This window comes from Erpetoichthys calabaricus, chromosome 5 (assembly GCF_900747795.2).
Source record: "Erpetoichthys calabaricus chromosome 5, fErpCal1.3, whole genome shotgun sequence".
NCBI classification, from domain to species: domain Eukaryota; kingdom Metazoa; phylum Chordata; class Cladistia; order Polypteriformes; family Polypteridae; genus Erpetoichthys; species Erpetoichthys calabaricus.
Genome location: NC_041398.2, coordinates 210,469,762 through 210,485,362, shown reverse-complemented (window position 1 = coordinate 210,485,362; position 15,601 = coordinate 210,469,762). Strand labels below are relative to the sequence as shown.

At 36.3% G+C, this 15,601-nt stretch overlaps 1 protein-coding gene across 2 annotated transcripts in view; it reads right to left on the bottom strand.

The window, feature by feature from the left end:
* Nucleotides 1–15,601, bottom strand: part of lmbrd2b (LMBR1 domain containing 2b) — a 55,799-nt gene that overhangs the window by 13,948 nt on the left and 26,250 nt on the right. For both annotated transcript variants that reach the window (XR_007935142.1, XM_028802463.2), the window contains exons 9-13: nucleotides 11,965–12,148; nucleotides 6,424–6,605; nucleotides 3,613–3,746; nucleotides 1,164–1,269; nucleotides 446–543 (exon numbers count right to left, since the gene is read on the bottom strand). Coding sequence is in view for 1 of the 2 variants with exons in the window: in XM_028802463.2 (XP_028658296.1) it covers nucleotides 446–543; nucleotides 1,164–1,269; nucleotides 3,613–3,746; nucleotides 6,424–6,605; nucleotides 11,965–12,148 (704 nt within the window). In the remaining variant the exon portion in view is untranslated. The remainder of the gene's footprint in view (nucleotides 1–445; nucleotides 544–1,163; nucleotides 1,270–3,612; nucleotides 3,747–6,423; nucleotides 6,606–11,964; nucleotides 12,149–15,601) is intronic.

Here is a 15,601-nt window from a genome sequence, read left to right as displayed (position 1 = left end):
TCCTTTTTGGTTTACTCCTCAAAGCTGAGCGCTAGTTCCACCCAAAGAATTATTATTTAAAGGGGTTCCTGCCTCACCCTTAGAGAAAGAGAGAGAGAGAGATAACAAAAGTGTGACAGAAGACCACTATATATTCAGAGGACCTACAAATATCTGCCAACAACTTACTAGCATGGCTGGCTTGCACTTAAAAGAAACAATAACAGCTGGTTCCCCAAAGTTTTACTTGCTAACATTTAAGCAATGGTATAATTAATAGGGTGCATTTCACTGTGACAATTTTCTGTACTTATAATTGATTATCTGATCTTAAGGCATGATACCATGGTTGCCAGGGAACAAGCAGATAGTACCATAAATAACTAAACTAAGACATAGGTTATGCCAGTCAAACCTGCTAAAAAATTAAACACTTCTAATTTTGTTAGAACAAAGAATATCTCACCTAAAGTAAGTAGCTATGCAAAGAATGACTATCAGCATAGGGTAGTAGATATAAAAGCCATCAGCAATGAAATAAAGTACTCGCATGGAACCCATAATCTGCAATATAAAACAAAAAAGTATGAAAGGCAAAGATTTCACATTTACGATTTTGCAAAAGCTTATTCAAAGGAGTAGAACTTTAATAAAAGCGAAAAATAATCTGAACTCAAAATACAAGAAATTGTATTGTATAACAGAAAAATGTTAAAACTGCATGGGCATTCTAAACTAATATGTAATAAATTTAAAATAAGTATAGAAAATAAAATAAGGATAGATATTATGCTTAATTTTTTCTACATGCAGTATGTTGTGAATGAATAATTATACTATAATACCTATAACATATTTATAGTATGAAATATTAAAGACAATTCAAAACCTTTTCCTCTAACATTAAGTCTGTTCTTTGTTTGCAACAGAAGCAAGTTTCAAAATTGATATAAATATTGCTGTTTTAAACAGAAGTCAGGCTATTGTTTAATAATATTGTTTAATATCAATTCATATTGTTTGGGAATATGATGAAGCAAGAAAACTGGGATCCAGGCCTAAAGGCAGAGTCTTCATCGGCACATTCTAATTGCCCAGAGCACACCATTAGTTGTGTAGTTAGCATCCAAAGACTGACAAAATGTGACATCACTGGACACACAGTAGATTAAGAATGTGCTTACAGAAGTATATGCTGTCTGCTCTTTTTTCTGGTGAGAGATAGCAGAGTCCATGTGAATCAGACCCAAAAAATTCAAACACAGAGGAGGAGTAAGACGACAAAATAACCTGCAAGTTAAGGATAACAGAAGAGAAGCTTTATTCACCTCCTAAAGTTAATATTATTAGCTTACTTTTTGTAATTTAGTTTAAAGCTGACATATGCACAGCAAATGCATACTTGGATTATATTTCACATTAAGGTTAGCAGGGAACATTTTTATAACCCTGCCCCAACCACCCGCCATATCATTACTAGATTGAAACATAATAATGAGGTACAGTATCTACTGTGATACATGCTTTACAATACAATAATCCCCATAATACACTGCATCCTCAGGACAACAAACAAAAAATAAACAAGAAAACATTATTTTTGGAAAAAATAAAAAAAGGTTTAAAACAATAAAACACACCAAAAAAGGCATTAAAAACAATAAAAATGTATAAATTCTTCACTATGTTCATATATTTGTATTCAGTTTTGCAATTACGAAATTGAAAGCACAAGAAATCTTTGCCATTTCCCTAATCTTGCATGTTTCTCTAAATTGGCATCTTCAAACTCTGTTGTGTAAGCTAAAAGACACCTGCCCTTTAGTGAAGATGTGTGTTGCAAATTTAAAAGGCACTTTATAGACATTGTACATGTAACTGACACTTTCACAGCATTTCAGAAATTAACAATATTTTACAAAATGACATAATCAATGAATACATAATTCGATAAGGGAAAAATCAGGAAAATGAATGCAATATCATACACTGCCATGTACCTTCAAAATGTGCTTGTGCTGTTTTAATTCTCAGGAGCTAACAGTGTAGCCTGGCCCTGCTAAATGCATTATGCAAAATGTTTTACTTTTACACAGTTTTTAAAGGGTAATATACAAATACGGAGATATTTGTGTATGTAATTATTAAGGTTCATACTTAACTCGCTTTTTTTATTACTTCATAATGTTAAAAGAAACCACCGTTGCATAAAAACAAAGTGCCACCCCACACACTAGCCCATTTACATATCAAAGGAAGAAACCTATAATAACTTATAATAATAATAATCAATATGATATCCAAAGCACAGCTACTTGTCTGTATCTTGTGTTTCTTGATTTAACTATTTGCTATAACAGCTGTTGGTTATTTATACTTCAGATTCGACATCTGAACTATTTTATCGCTATAAATACATTTCAATGGACACACCAATGAAAAAACTTTGCAAGACATCAACAAGTACAGTAGTTGTGCTGTTGTGTATTAACAAGCGTACTCCTGTTTGTGCTCATGCACTGTGACTCATCTCTGCCTTTATTTGCTTCACTATGACGTGCCTGTGCAGTAGCAGCACATCACTAAATATTTGTCATCTTGAAAAAGGCTTCAAAAATGGCAGTGAGTTTTTTGTACAAATTTCACAACTACATTTTGCTGTGAGACAAGTGCTATGTGCGGGGAGGCCAACCTCCACACGAGAGCAGTGAAGAAATAACTTCCCAAACATAGACAACTGTTCCAAAACATATTCATTAAACAATTTTTCAATTAGGTAACTGATGAATTAACTGTTTTATATCATTGAGAAATCATAGGTTGTTGGTTATATAGATATTGAATAATATGAGGAAATTGGTTGGGGTTTTCTGAATGGCTAACAATGTATTACTACTTTTACCATTTAAAATAATTTAAACAGTTTTTCAATATCAAATGTTTAGTTTTTTTACTTCTTTTTAAGGAACAGATTAGAATGCTGATATCAAAGGATGACTGAACACACATACCATCGTGGAATAACAAGAAGCTGTGTTCAAGAGTCATGTTCTTGAAGGTCATGAATTAAGCCTGTGGCTTTAACATTATGCTTTTGTACCCCCATATTGCTTGCCCCGTGCGACTGTGGTCCTTGATTATGTTGTCTGCCCTTATAAAACAGAGTAATGTAAAAATGTTCTTAGTTGCAGCAGCAATTGATGTAATTTAATACAGTAGCCTCAGGATTATCTTAAGTATTTTATGCCTTCTGATCAACATTTGCTGCATCAGGGGATGCATACTTAAAAAACAGAGAGTGCTATTGCATACTTGTAAAAGCTGTTAAGTACTGATGAAGACATACAAAATTTATTTGATTGACTGAGAAAATAAAGAATTTTGTATGATTTTATAGTTATGGCATGTTTTCAGTGTACAAAGGCACTGAGAAAATCAACCAAAACTACAGCAAATATAGGGAAAACCACAAATGAAAAACAAATACATAAAAAAAAACAATAACAGCATAGGCTAAAAATATTTCTTTGTTGCTTATGTCATGATCAGCATATTTGAAATGTATTAGTAAATAAAGAATATATGTCATCATTTATAAGGAAGAAATATATTAAATAATATTTAGATACATACATTCCACTAAACTGTAGGCTGTACGCATCAGTCTGGTGGTGCGATGCCAGGTAGTAATAATTAAAGACACGAATTCGAAAGACTGTTGAGTAGACACAAGTACAAAGAAAAAAGATTGTGATGAAACAAGCCATCTGAAAAAAAGAGGAAAAGAATAAATGTAAAAGGATAAAACTGCAAATTGTTCTTTTATTCATGGATTTAAATTAAAAACACAAGATAAAATAGCTTTTCACAAGTGAAGATTAAATTTTACAGTTCATATCTCCTTTTACATCTTATCATTTATCCAGTACATCATGGCAGTCTACCATACATGCAACTCATTCCAGACCACTTTACATCTGAAAATTAAGCTAACAGTAGTCCTTTATAATGTAGGCAGAAGACATGGTACCTAATGAAAACCCATTTGTTCTCGGGGTCTGAGAGGAGGGACTGGTGAGGTGGAAATGTGTAAATTCCACATAGGCAAATCCCTGAAACTGTGAAAATGATCCCTGGAAATGTAGTTACTTTGTGTACCACCAAACCAACCCCTTAAATTACTATTATTGCTACTTACTATTTGTCTTACACCTTTATTCAGGGATGACTTACAACACTGGTTACGTTTCTAATGTTTCTTTACCAACTGGAGTACATGCAGGTGAACTGAATTGCTCGTGGTCATAGTAGGTGTCAGTAGCAGGATTAGATTGCACAAACTCTGTGTTTGCTTTAAGAACTGCTTCTGGCAGTTCTTTGTCATTGGTGCTTTACCTATCATTTGTCATGATAACGGAAGGCAAGTTGAATCAGTGTCTTCTACTATTCATCTTCAAATACATCAAACCAGAAATTCAAGTCTCTCAGCATACTAGCAGGTATAGAAAATACAGGAATGAATGCACAGATACATAATTTTTATATGTCACTCTACTAATTTGCAGTATCTTTTGTTATTCATGTCAATCCCTATTAAGTATGCACTTGTACAGGTCAATGCTTTAAAATGGGCCTAAATATACATTTTTAAGGTACACATGCTGTGCTTAATTCTGGACAGTCTGGTAAGTTAGGGAGCAGCAAAATAAGCAATACATTTTCTGAGACTGTGAGAACCAAGGGCATTTATTAAAAGACCAAATATTGCTCATTTATTTTCTCCCAAAAAGAATAGTTTGTTCCCATTTCACAAATCTGAAGTGTTCAAAATACAACACTTTGAATCAAAATGAAAAAGAAGGTATGAATGGCCCAAAGATTAAGCATGAGGATTCTTTACATCAGCTAAAGGCAGACTTGCCAGATGTCAGTAATCCTCCACTAATCCACCATGTATAACAACTATAAGGCAATTTTTAGCTATATACCTTTTTAAAACAGTTGACTCAATTATTTTATTATTTTCTTGAAGGACAGGAGCTGCAACTTTTGAAATGTTGGTCATGCAAAAATAACCTTTCCATATGACATGTACTAATATTTTGGATGGATTATTTTCATTGTAAAAATGTTCTGAATGCTTCTAAAATGGAAACTTGTACTTTCATTTTATCGCACTCTCCTTACTTAACTTAGATTGCCAAAACTTGCAAAAAATGTCAAAAGCCCACTTACTGAGGCCATGTTTAAATTATGTCCTTGGCTTTTATCCAACTTGATTACTATTTTCAACTAATAATCAAATAATACTGGAGAAGCAACAAATGCCCACCCTCTGTCTCTGCAGTAATAACTGTACCTCTAAGGACCACTCCGTCAAACTTATCAAATATGCGGACAACACAACCATCATTGAGCTCATCAGGAATGGAAATGAGTCTGCATACAGACAGGTGTAGTCAGAACAATATGGAGCTAAACACTCTCAAAACTGTGGAGATGACAGTGGGCTTTAGGAGACTCCCACAATATTATCTCTCCTCTCTATAGTTAATACTGCCATGACAATTGTGAACATTTTCACGTTTCTTGGATCCATAATCTCCCAAGATTTGAAATGTGAGACCAATGTAGGTTCCACCATAAAACAGGCACAACAGTGAATATACTTCTTGTGACAGCTGAGGAAGTTCAACCTTCCACAGGAGCTGCTGATTCAATTCTACACAGGAGTCATTGAGTCTGTTCTCGGCTCATGCCTAACAGAGTGGCTTGGATCAGTGACTAAAATTAACAAAACCAGTCTACAACGAATAGTCAGGTCTGCCAAAAATACCATTGGTGCCACTCTGCCCACCTTACAGAACATGTACTATTCCAGAGTCATGAAACAGGCAGGGAAAATCATCATCGACTCTTCACATCCAGGACAGATCCTTTTTGAACTTCTCCATTCAGCCAGACTTATAGATTACCAAAAACAAGCAGATGGTACGTTTTTTTCCCCCACAGGCCATCAAGCTCACAAGTGGTAAATTCAGCTTAATTAGACTAGGAACCCCATTGCACAGGCCTCCCATGGTCTTACAATACTGTTTACATATTGTTACTACTTTGTTTTTCAGTGTTTATTTCAGTATTTCTTGCACTTAGTTGCACTCTACCCTCTACATGAATATATATATTTACATTCTCTCTTGCTTTTTTTATCTCAGGTGTGTGATTAGCTGTTGTGTGTATGTCGACTATGCAATTTATACTTGGAGAGTCAAAAAATACAGAGTCAAATTCCTTGTATAGGTGCATACCTGGCCAATAAATGTAATTCTGATTCTAACAGCCATTTTGAAAGCAACACCAGATGGAATGCAATTGCTGCATGAACATTCTAGCACAATAATCTCTGTTATAAACTACATTACTAAGGCTGATTTGTTTGTATACCTCAATGTAAAGGTAGTTATATGTTCTCTCAGCCACTTGAATTAGGACTGCAAATAAAGAAAGGACAGGATGGGTGCTGAAGAAAGTGCATTCTGACCAAACCACAGCAACAGAGAGCAGGCTGAGAAGCACAGCTAGGATTCGATAGCACCACTGCTTCAAGAGACACTCCCAGTACCACTCTGTAAAATCAAACACAAAAAATAAATGTTGATATATGTACACATTTATATGAGAAATTTGTAAAAATATAAATATTTGGATTATGTTGCCTTAAGAAAAAAATAATCCTTTGGATGGTTTTAATCATCATATTAGGATGAAATAATAAACATGCATTTGGATGAGAAACTGCATAATAATAACTCAGCAGAGGTAACCTTACAAGATAAAACAGTTAATTTGCACAATGAAGCAATGGTATAAACTGAACCACCAACCTTCTGGTTTAAAGCTTCCAAATGTAACTGGACACTTAACTGCTGTTCTGATTTAAATTCATAAATGATCCAATCACATACAGGATATGTGTGAAACAAAAACATTTGTGTGATTATACTTTAAGGTACAGTAAAAAAAAACCTTGCATTAGGATATAAATACTATAAATATCATTATATCTTTACAGTACAGTACCACAAATTCTGACATTACATAAAATCAGCATGTATGAGAGTGACTAATTAAATAAATAAACAAGTTAAAATCAAAATGTACTGTTTATGTTTTTGTGAAGTGGAACTGTGCACCAGTTCCTGCTTCTTAACTATTTCTGTTTGCTTTAAAGGCACTTTATGAGGCAGGCTTTAAAATAAAACAGTGTGAAAAACCACTAAATCCAAGATTTTCACTTTTGCTTCATTTTTTGGAAAGAGCTGAAAAGATCTTAGACCCTTTACTCTTTTTCTTTAAAGCTGTAATAATATATACCACATAAATATAATCAAGAGATTCTTACTTTTGCGATGAAATAATAATTTCATGCTAGTGAAAAATCAAGCAAAATGACACCTTTTATTGGCTAACTAAAAAGATTACAATATGCAAGCTTTCGAGGCAACTCAGGCCCCTTCTTATTATTACATCTTGCCTGAAGAAGGGGCCTGAGTTGCCTCGAAAGCTTGCATATTGTAATCTTTTTAGTTAGCCAATAAAAGGTGTCATTTTGCTTGACTTTTCACTACATTCATAATGGCTAACACAGTACAAAACCCTACTACTAATTTCATGCTAGAAATGAAGGACAACGGATTTCTAAAAATCTGGAAACGATAGAGCCCAAAGTTTGCTTTGTAAGAACAGAGCCAAGTAGGAAATCTTGGGGAAAAGTAATTTGTCAGAAATCTTCAAACAACAGTGATTTCAGTTAATTAATTCAAAATTAAAGTGGGAAGATAATTAAAGAAAATAATGTATGTGTTCATAATGACTCATACAGATGTGAGGTGAAATGTAGCTATTAGTTAAATGGCAGCAAACAATTTTAATTTTTTCACAAAAGGTAGCCAGAAAATCCTGGAAAGCAACTAATTCTAGCTGGAGGGAAGACTACACACCTGTAAAGGAAGTGCAAGCCCTACAGTGCAAATAATTCTTTCAGCAAAAGGAAAAGAATACTTATTTAAAGAAACGGCTATAAAGATAGCCTGTTGCTTTGTCAAGCACTAAAATTATATCTGACATATCATCTTCAATTGTGCCTGTGAAATGGCAGCTACACATTAGTGCATTCATGAATATGTAATCAACAATCACCTTAGTCCTTTTGTTATTGGTTTCTAGATTTCTTTCCTGAAAGAAAACAGGTCATGAAGTTAAAGTGATACACAGAGTTGTGACTTGACATAATTCTTTTATTCATTATACACAATTACATTTTGAATGTGGATTCTGAATGATCAGGTTTGATGACAAAGCTGCTCATGTAGGACTCATCTGAATGGTGTTGTTTAAATAAACTGAAATATAAGGTCAGTAAACCAAAAGAACTTTTTTTGGACATACCATATATTCTTCAACAGTGAAATTGCAGAGTATTTAAGTACTCTGCTTCGCAGTTAGGAGACCCGGATTCGCTTCCCGGGTCCTCCCTGCATGGAGTTTGCATGTTCTCCATGTGTCTGTGTGGGTTTCCTCCGGTTACTCCGGTTTCCTCCCACAGTCCAAAGACATGCAGGTTAGGTGCATTGGTGATTCTAAATTGACGCTTGATGTGTGTGGGTGGGTGTGTGTGTGTGTGTGTGTGTGCGCGCCCTGCGCTGGGCTGGCACCCTGCCCGGAGTTTGTTTCCTGCCTTGCGCCCTGTGTTGGCTGGGATTGGCTCCAGCAGACCCCCGTGACCCTGTAGTTAGGATATAGCGGGTTGGATAATGGATGGATGGATGGATGGATGGATTAAGTACTCCAAGTTCCTGCACTTCCCCATTTCCATCACTGTAAAATGGAAGGAGTAGAACTTTTCAAGATATTTTATGGAAAGCTTCCTTGAATGTCTTTTTACAAGCCTGTTGGTGAAAGTGTTTTTACCTTCTCCATTATTGATGAACCATGACTTTATCTCTGCCAAGGGAGGAGAAGTGTGCTGTGCATTACTTCTTAAAATCATAGGATGCAACCTCTTCATTCTGGACTGATTCTTTCCAGACCAAAACATAAAACCTTAAAAAGTGTTACATGCCTTCCTTCTGGAATTCCGGGTCAAAATTACAAGTTAGATTTCTAAAATAAAATTTGGACAACACTAAAATCTGACTTGTCAAAACAAGAATTAAATGTATTTATAATTCCACATTAATTATTCGGAAATTGAATAAGCAATAATTAAATTGTATTTTGTGATACATACAACTGAGGGATAACTTCTATCGATTTCTATTGATCTTCCAATTCCAATTCACATGCCTATAATGAAGCGCTGGCAAACAACAAATACTATCTCCTACTAAATCCCATTTAGATACCTACAATTACATTTCACCACTCAGAATTTTAAATAGGTGCATCTCTAATGGTTTCTGAATCAGTTTCTTGGGTACAAAAAAAACAAGTAAACAGAACAACCTTCACTTTTTTAAAGGGGAGAAACTTTGATAAACAATGCAGGTGCAAAGTGAGATAATATCCAGGAATGACAATGCTAAATAAACTCTGAAGAATTTAATTCTGTTTTAACTACTGAGATTGAAAACTCAACTTTTTGGTTATGCACTAGAGTGCACAATTGTTCCAAAGCTGGCAGTTAATTTTTACGTGCAGGAATATTTTTAAAGTTGGTCCTATTAGCACTGTGAAAGAGACTAGACCGTTTTTGATAAACCCCTTTATTGCCTCTCATACAGCTGAGGAATCTGAAGCAGAATTTCATCAACTGGCATGAATTCTTCCAAATCTGTTATAAACTGACTATGACGGCAGAGGTTGGCTCCACGTTCCCTGTAACATTCAGGAGCCTCTTGAAACCGCCTCCTGCCAATGACATACCCGAGGGATGAGCCAAGCAGATGAGGACACATGTAGTTAGACAAGGGGTAGGTATAAAAGTGCTAAAGTGCTTTTACTAAAATCCAAAACGAAGCAGTGTCTAAAGTGTAGTGTTAACAATTCCATAAAAAATAATCCATAAAACAGCAGCAAATCCCACAAGGTTAAAATATCCACAAAAACCATTCAGTAAAAATGTTAAAATTGATGAAAGGTAGAAACTCTTTTAAAAAGAGCAGTTAAAGATGTGTGAATCCTGGTGCTTCCTTCTCAATACAGACATCTCCGCAACTCACCCTCAGCAGATAAATCAGCACAGGGAAGGGTCCCTAGGACATGCACAGCCACCCCTCAATCAGGGCTCTCGACACAAATGCCTCTTTCAGGGCATCTGCATTGCCACTACGATCCTCACCTCGCTCCCTTCATCTCCCTCCACCTCTCCCCAGACTTACACATGAGACCGCTGCAAGGAATCTGGTGACACCAGCTACCCACAATACTCAACAAAGCCTACACTTTTCAGTGCCCCCAGAGCGTCCTCTCTCCGTTTTTCTTAGGGCTCTTTTTAACTGGCTGCCTGCCTCCAACCTCTTTCACTGGCTCAGCCACCTCCAGCCACCTCCGTTATAACTCCATTTATTTAAACCTATCTCTCTCTTTCTAATGCTCATTCTCTCACGAACGTTCCTTCTTTTGCTTTCGATCTTTTCTTTTCCTTTCTTGTGACGGCTTTCCCTTATATTCATCCATGGACACGGCACCTCAATAGTGTACCACAGAAAGCTGAGAAATCAATTGAGACAGACTGCACCTTCCCTCAGTTACCTCACCAACCTCAAACAGTTGTACAAGCATGCACACCCACCCAAAGATGATCAAGCTGGCCATTGCAAATATTTATTTAAAAACGAGCCATGCTTACAAAGCTACGAACCTGCTACACTGTCAGCAAAACTGGCCTTTTTTAAACAATGCTGTGATGAATCTGCACTTATGGGGCAGAAAGGGAAACCGGGTAAAGGCACAAATTACCTTGTCATCTAAAAATATTAAAGCAAATTTAGACTCAACAAACAAAAGAAATAGGGTACTGGGAAATAAAAAAAAATTTTAGATAATGACATGATGTTATGTGAAAAGTGTATATTCTTTTGCACAGAAATTAAAGGCACAACTGCCAATTAGATTCAAGTAAATGAGAAACTGTCTAAGCACTTTAGTGGAAGGACGAATGTGCTTTGGGCTGAGGGAGGGCAAGCGTTCAAGGGATTTGAGCATAAAGAATAAATGAAAGAAAGCAACAAGCACCTGAAACGGCAATTGTAACAGTGCAGTGACAGTCTATGAAGGCAGCACAAGAAAAAATTTCTCTTCTGTTTCACCTTGTAACCATTTGAAAGCAAGTTACACAACACTCATTCTAAAATGCAACAATAACTACCATACACATTCACCCTTAACATGTAAAGACAGTAAAAGAATTAACTTAAAATTGCAAACTAAACACAGTACCAACCAATACATAAGAAATGCACAGGTAAAACTATTTAATAATAGGAATACAAATACCACACCTTCATATGTCTATTCTTAAAATAAGAGAAAAATTGTAAATAGCATCTTTCTGTGAAAACTAATTAGTGACAGAGTATCGATAAGGAAGAACACCTGAAGAAAATAAAGAGCTCGACAATACCATGTTCACAAACTGGGAAGGTGGAGACAAAGCTCAACTTTACAGACACTGAGTAAAGAATAAAACATTGCAGACTTGCTTCTCTGACCTTCATCAAAGTAGGCTGTAAACACTTTTGCTTAGGACTCAGAACTTATAAAAATGGTTGACAATTGCGGCTTGCAGCACAGTGCATGTTTAAGCAACAATCCCTTTTATACATGATTTTATGATGCAGAATCTGATATATTTCAGCAAGGTTTCTTTATCAAAATTAATATAAACAGTTTTAATACAAGTAAAAGTAAGTACAAAATGGAATGTCTTACATTTTTGTATTTATAGCTACAAAATGAAATATTTTATTAACAAATGCCACTTACCCACTGTAGGTGTATATATATAGCGGGAGAACCAGCCTTCAGGCTCCTGGGAGGGAAAGCTCCGGACGAATTGGTGAGTTGCACTAGCCTCATTCTTAGCCACATCTTCCAGATGGAAGGCCTGTTCTAAAAGTATATGCCACTGGACCCGAGTTCGGTTATGTCTCTGGACTGCATATATCACCTTTTGATAGAAAACAATACAACAATACATGTAAACTTGACCTCTAAACAATGAGGCAATAAAATATACTCTATACAAACTGCACTGAAATTGTACTGTGATCCTTTTAAACCTTTCAAATGACTTATACATCATGCCTATTACACATTTTTTTATTTTCATACTCATGCCCTTTAAAGGAACAAAAAAGTACAATTATTTCCAAGGATATACAGTATCTATATGTCAAAAACTGCAATATTATGCTTGCCTGTGTATTCATATCTCTCTATTATATAAAAAAAAAATCTTGCGACGAGACATGATCTTTTCAAGAGAGACAGAGAGACACTTTCACTTCCCGCGAGATGGTCAACTCACGTCATACTTACAACCTTTGGAAGCAAGTCCCGTGATATACATGCAGAGCAGGTTAGAGATAATGGAAGTAGGAAAATTTGAAAGTCTCAAATAAATGAGAGTAAAGATTGCATTAGTGCAAACAAACGGAAAATATTACTCGGTGAAATAACAGAACAGCGAAAAAAGATCGAGTGTTTGAGGATGTCTGGGGGAGAAGAGAGACAAGGCAGTGAGACAAAAGGACAGCTGCTGTACAGGCTTTTAAACATTCGAAGCGCCGCACGAAAAGCAGATCACGTGGCATGGCAGCAGCAGCAAGCCATGTCACTTCCATTTCCAAGCCCAATCACATCATGTCCGGTTCCTACCCGGATGACATCATCTCCCTCTGCCCGGCTTTAAAACCGCCATGTTCTATCTGTCTCACCAGTGCTGTTTTGGACTAAAGTCTGTTAAGACCTTTTTTTGAACAAACTTTCACTTTCATCAGCCTATGTCAAGTACTTGGGTAGCTGCCCCCAAACCTTTTTCCTGTGTTGTTTGAATTATTTCACAGCTGCCACTATTATACTATAAATATAATATACAGTGGAACCTCGGTTTGCGAGTAACTTGGTTTACGAGTGTTTTGCAAGACGAGCTAAAATTTTTAATAAATTTTGACTTGATAAACGAGCGACGTCTTGCAATACGATTAGTATGTATACGCTTTGTCTGGTGAGTGTCATGTAATCACAACTGAGCTGATGGTTCTTCTCTCTCTCTCTCGCTGTGGGATTGTGGGCAATCGTCTCCCATTCTCCGTCTGAGTCGGCGTGCCTCACTCATTTAGTGAACATCCGTACAAGCGTATACTGTTTATTACAGCATTGTGACTGTGTGTGCGCTGTGACATGCGAGTCCCCATCTTGCACCACCAGATTTATTCAGCTTGAAACAGCAACAGCGCGGTTATTTATTGTAGCGGGATCTGCCACTCTCCTATACACAGACACAGCAGTCAGACAGGGTTGTGGCCAAGTAGTACTGTGCTCTGCGCATTTATAATGTTCCTTGTATCACCCATCGACGGCAGGCGCTTATAGCATGTCCGTGATCTTTTCGGATTCGCTTTTACGGCAAACTGCTACAGCGCTGGGAGACTGAGATTGCTTTGGGACGCTCTTCCACGTGTCGTCCCGTTGGGTGGAATCACCACAAGAGTTTAGAAACTCACTCACACCAGCCATGATTCTTTTCAAAGGTAAAGTGCAGCTTAATTTGTTTTATGTATTTTTATTTTATATTTTGTATTAATCATTTTTATATGAATAGTTTTGGGTTGTGGAACAAATCATCTGTTTCCATTATTTCTTATGGGGAAATTCACTTTGATATACGAGTGCTTTGGACTGCGAGCACGTTTCCGGAATGAATTATGCTCGCAAACCGAGGTTACACTGTACTTCATTGACATAAAAATGTCAACTATAGGAAATTAGATTTAGAAAGAATTATAAAAATAAAACAATATACAAACATAACAAGCAATAAAAGAAAAATATCTTTAAACAGCCATAATCATTAGTTATGTGACTCCAAGGTCAAAATGCCCAGCCATGCATCTCAAAAGAAACTACTATTATGAAATCTGGTAGTCCTTGTCCTGATGGACGTAAGCCACCTACCATGTAAAATTAAAGTTAACAAATGATGAATGGGGACCTTTGTAGCTTTCATTTTCAGTGTGAAGGACTAAAGTGAATCTACAGTTGGAGACGGCATTCAATGGTTTTAAATATCCTTTTCTTGTCCTCGGCAGATATATCACCATAACACACAGTGACAAGAACCACCAGGAAAACTTACCACCAGTTGTAGATCATTAAAACATACTGTATTATCTATGCAGTGCATCACAACTTATTACATACTGGGGAAACATAAAATAAATATATGACAGGCACACACAAAAAAGGACATCAATAAAAAAATAGAACCTTGAAACAATTCCTTATTATTTTGCAGTTGTAAATGCAAACAAACATACAAACAAACATACAAATACAAGTTAAATAATTAATAAACATGCTTAATTCAAAATGGCACAGATTTTGTGTATCATTTGATATGATAAAATATATGGAGAAAACATTTAGATTGTGCTGATGTCCCACCACCAAACTTAATATAAGGAAGTATATTTAATGTCAAAAAACTAACCAACCACAATATTGGCACTAAGCATACACTCACCATACAGACAAACAGACATAATTAAATATGTACATCCACACCCTTATCACAAAAAAAATAAACAAAAATATGTCTAACTCCACCTGCTATCAAATTTAAATCACATATACTTCTCATAGTAACAAAAAGTTAACATAATTTTCTACAAGATAAAAAAATCTACATGGTGCGTCACAGATAGTTATGAAAAATAATGACTTACTGGGGACACATTTCTGTACAATTTTTGGATGGGTGATTACTACAAGGGCGGCATGGTGGCACAGTTGTAGCGCTGCTGCCTCACAGTTAGGAGACCTGGGTTCGCTTCCCAGGTCCTCCCTGCATGGAGTTTGCATGTTCTCCCCGTGTCTGCGTGGGTTTCCTCCGGGCGCTCAGGTTTCCTCCCACAGTCCAAAGACATGCAGGTTAGGTGGATTGGCGATTCTAAATTGGCCCTAGTGTGTGCTTGGTGTGTGGGTGTGTTTGTGTGTGTCCTGCGGTGGGTTGGCACCCTGCCCAGGATTGTTTCCTGCCCTGTGTTGGTTGGGATTGGCTCCAGCAGACCCTGTGTTCGGATTCAGCGGGTTGGAAAATGTATGGATGGATGGATTACTACAATATGGTATTTACTATGGATGTCACAAGAACCAATACTTCGGTACCAAGTCAATATCAAAATTCTGAATATGTAGTGGTACTAGCTTTAACAGTATCAATAGTACCAAGTGAAATTCAGCACTACAGTGAAGTAGACAAATTCTTTCAGAAGGCACAATAACATACACAAGAAAAATGTGAGTAAAAACTACATGTAGAAATGGCACACACTGGTGATAAAACAGGAGAGAATCAGTACATTTTGAAAATAAAAAAGAGCAGAAGTCATGTCTAGAA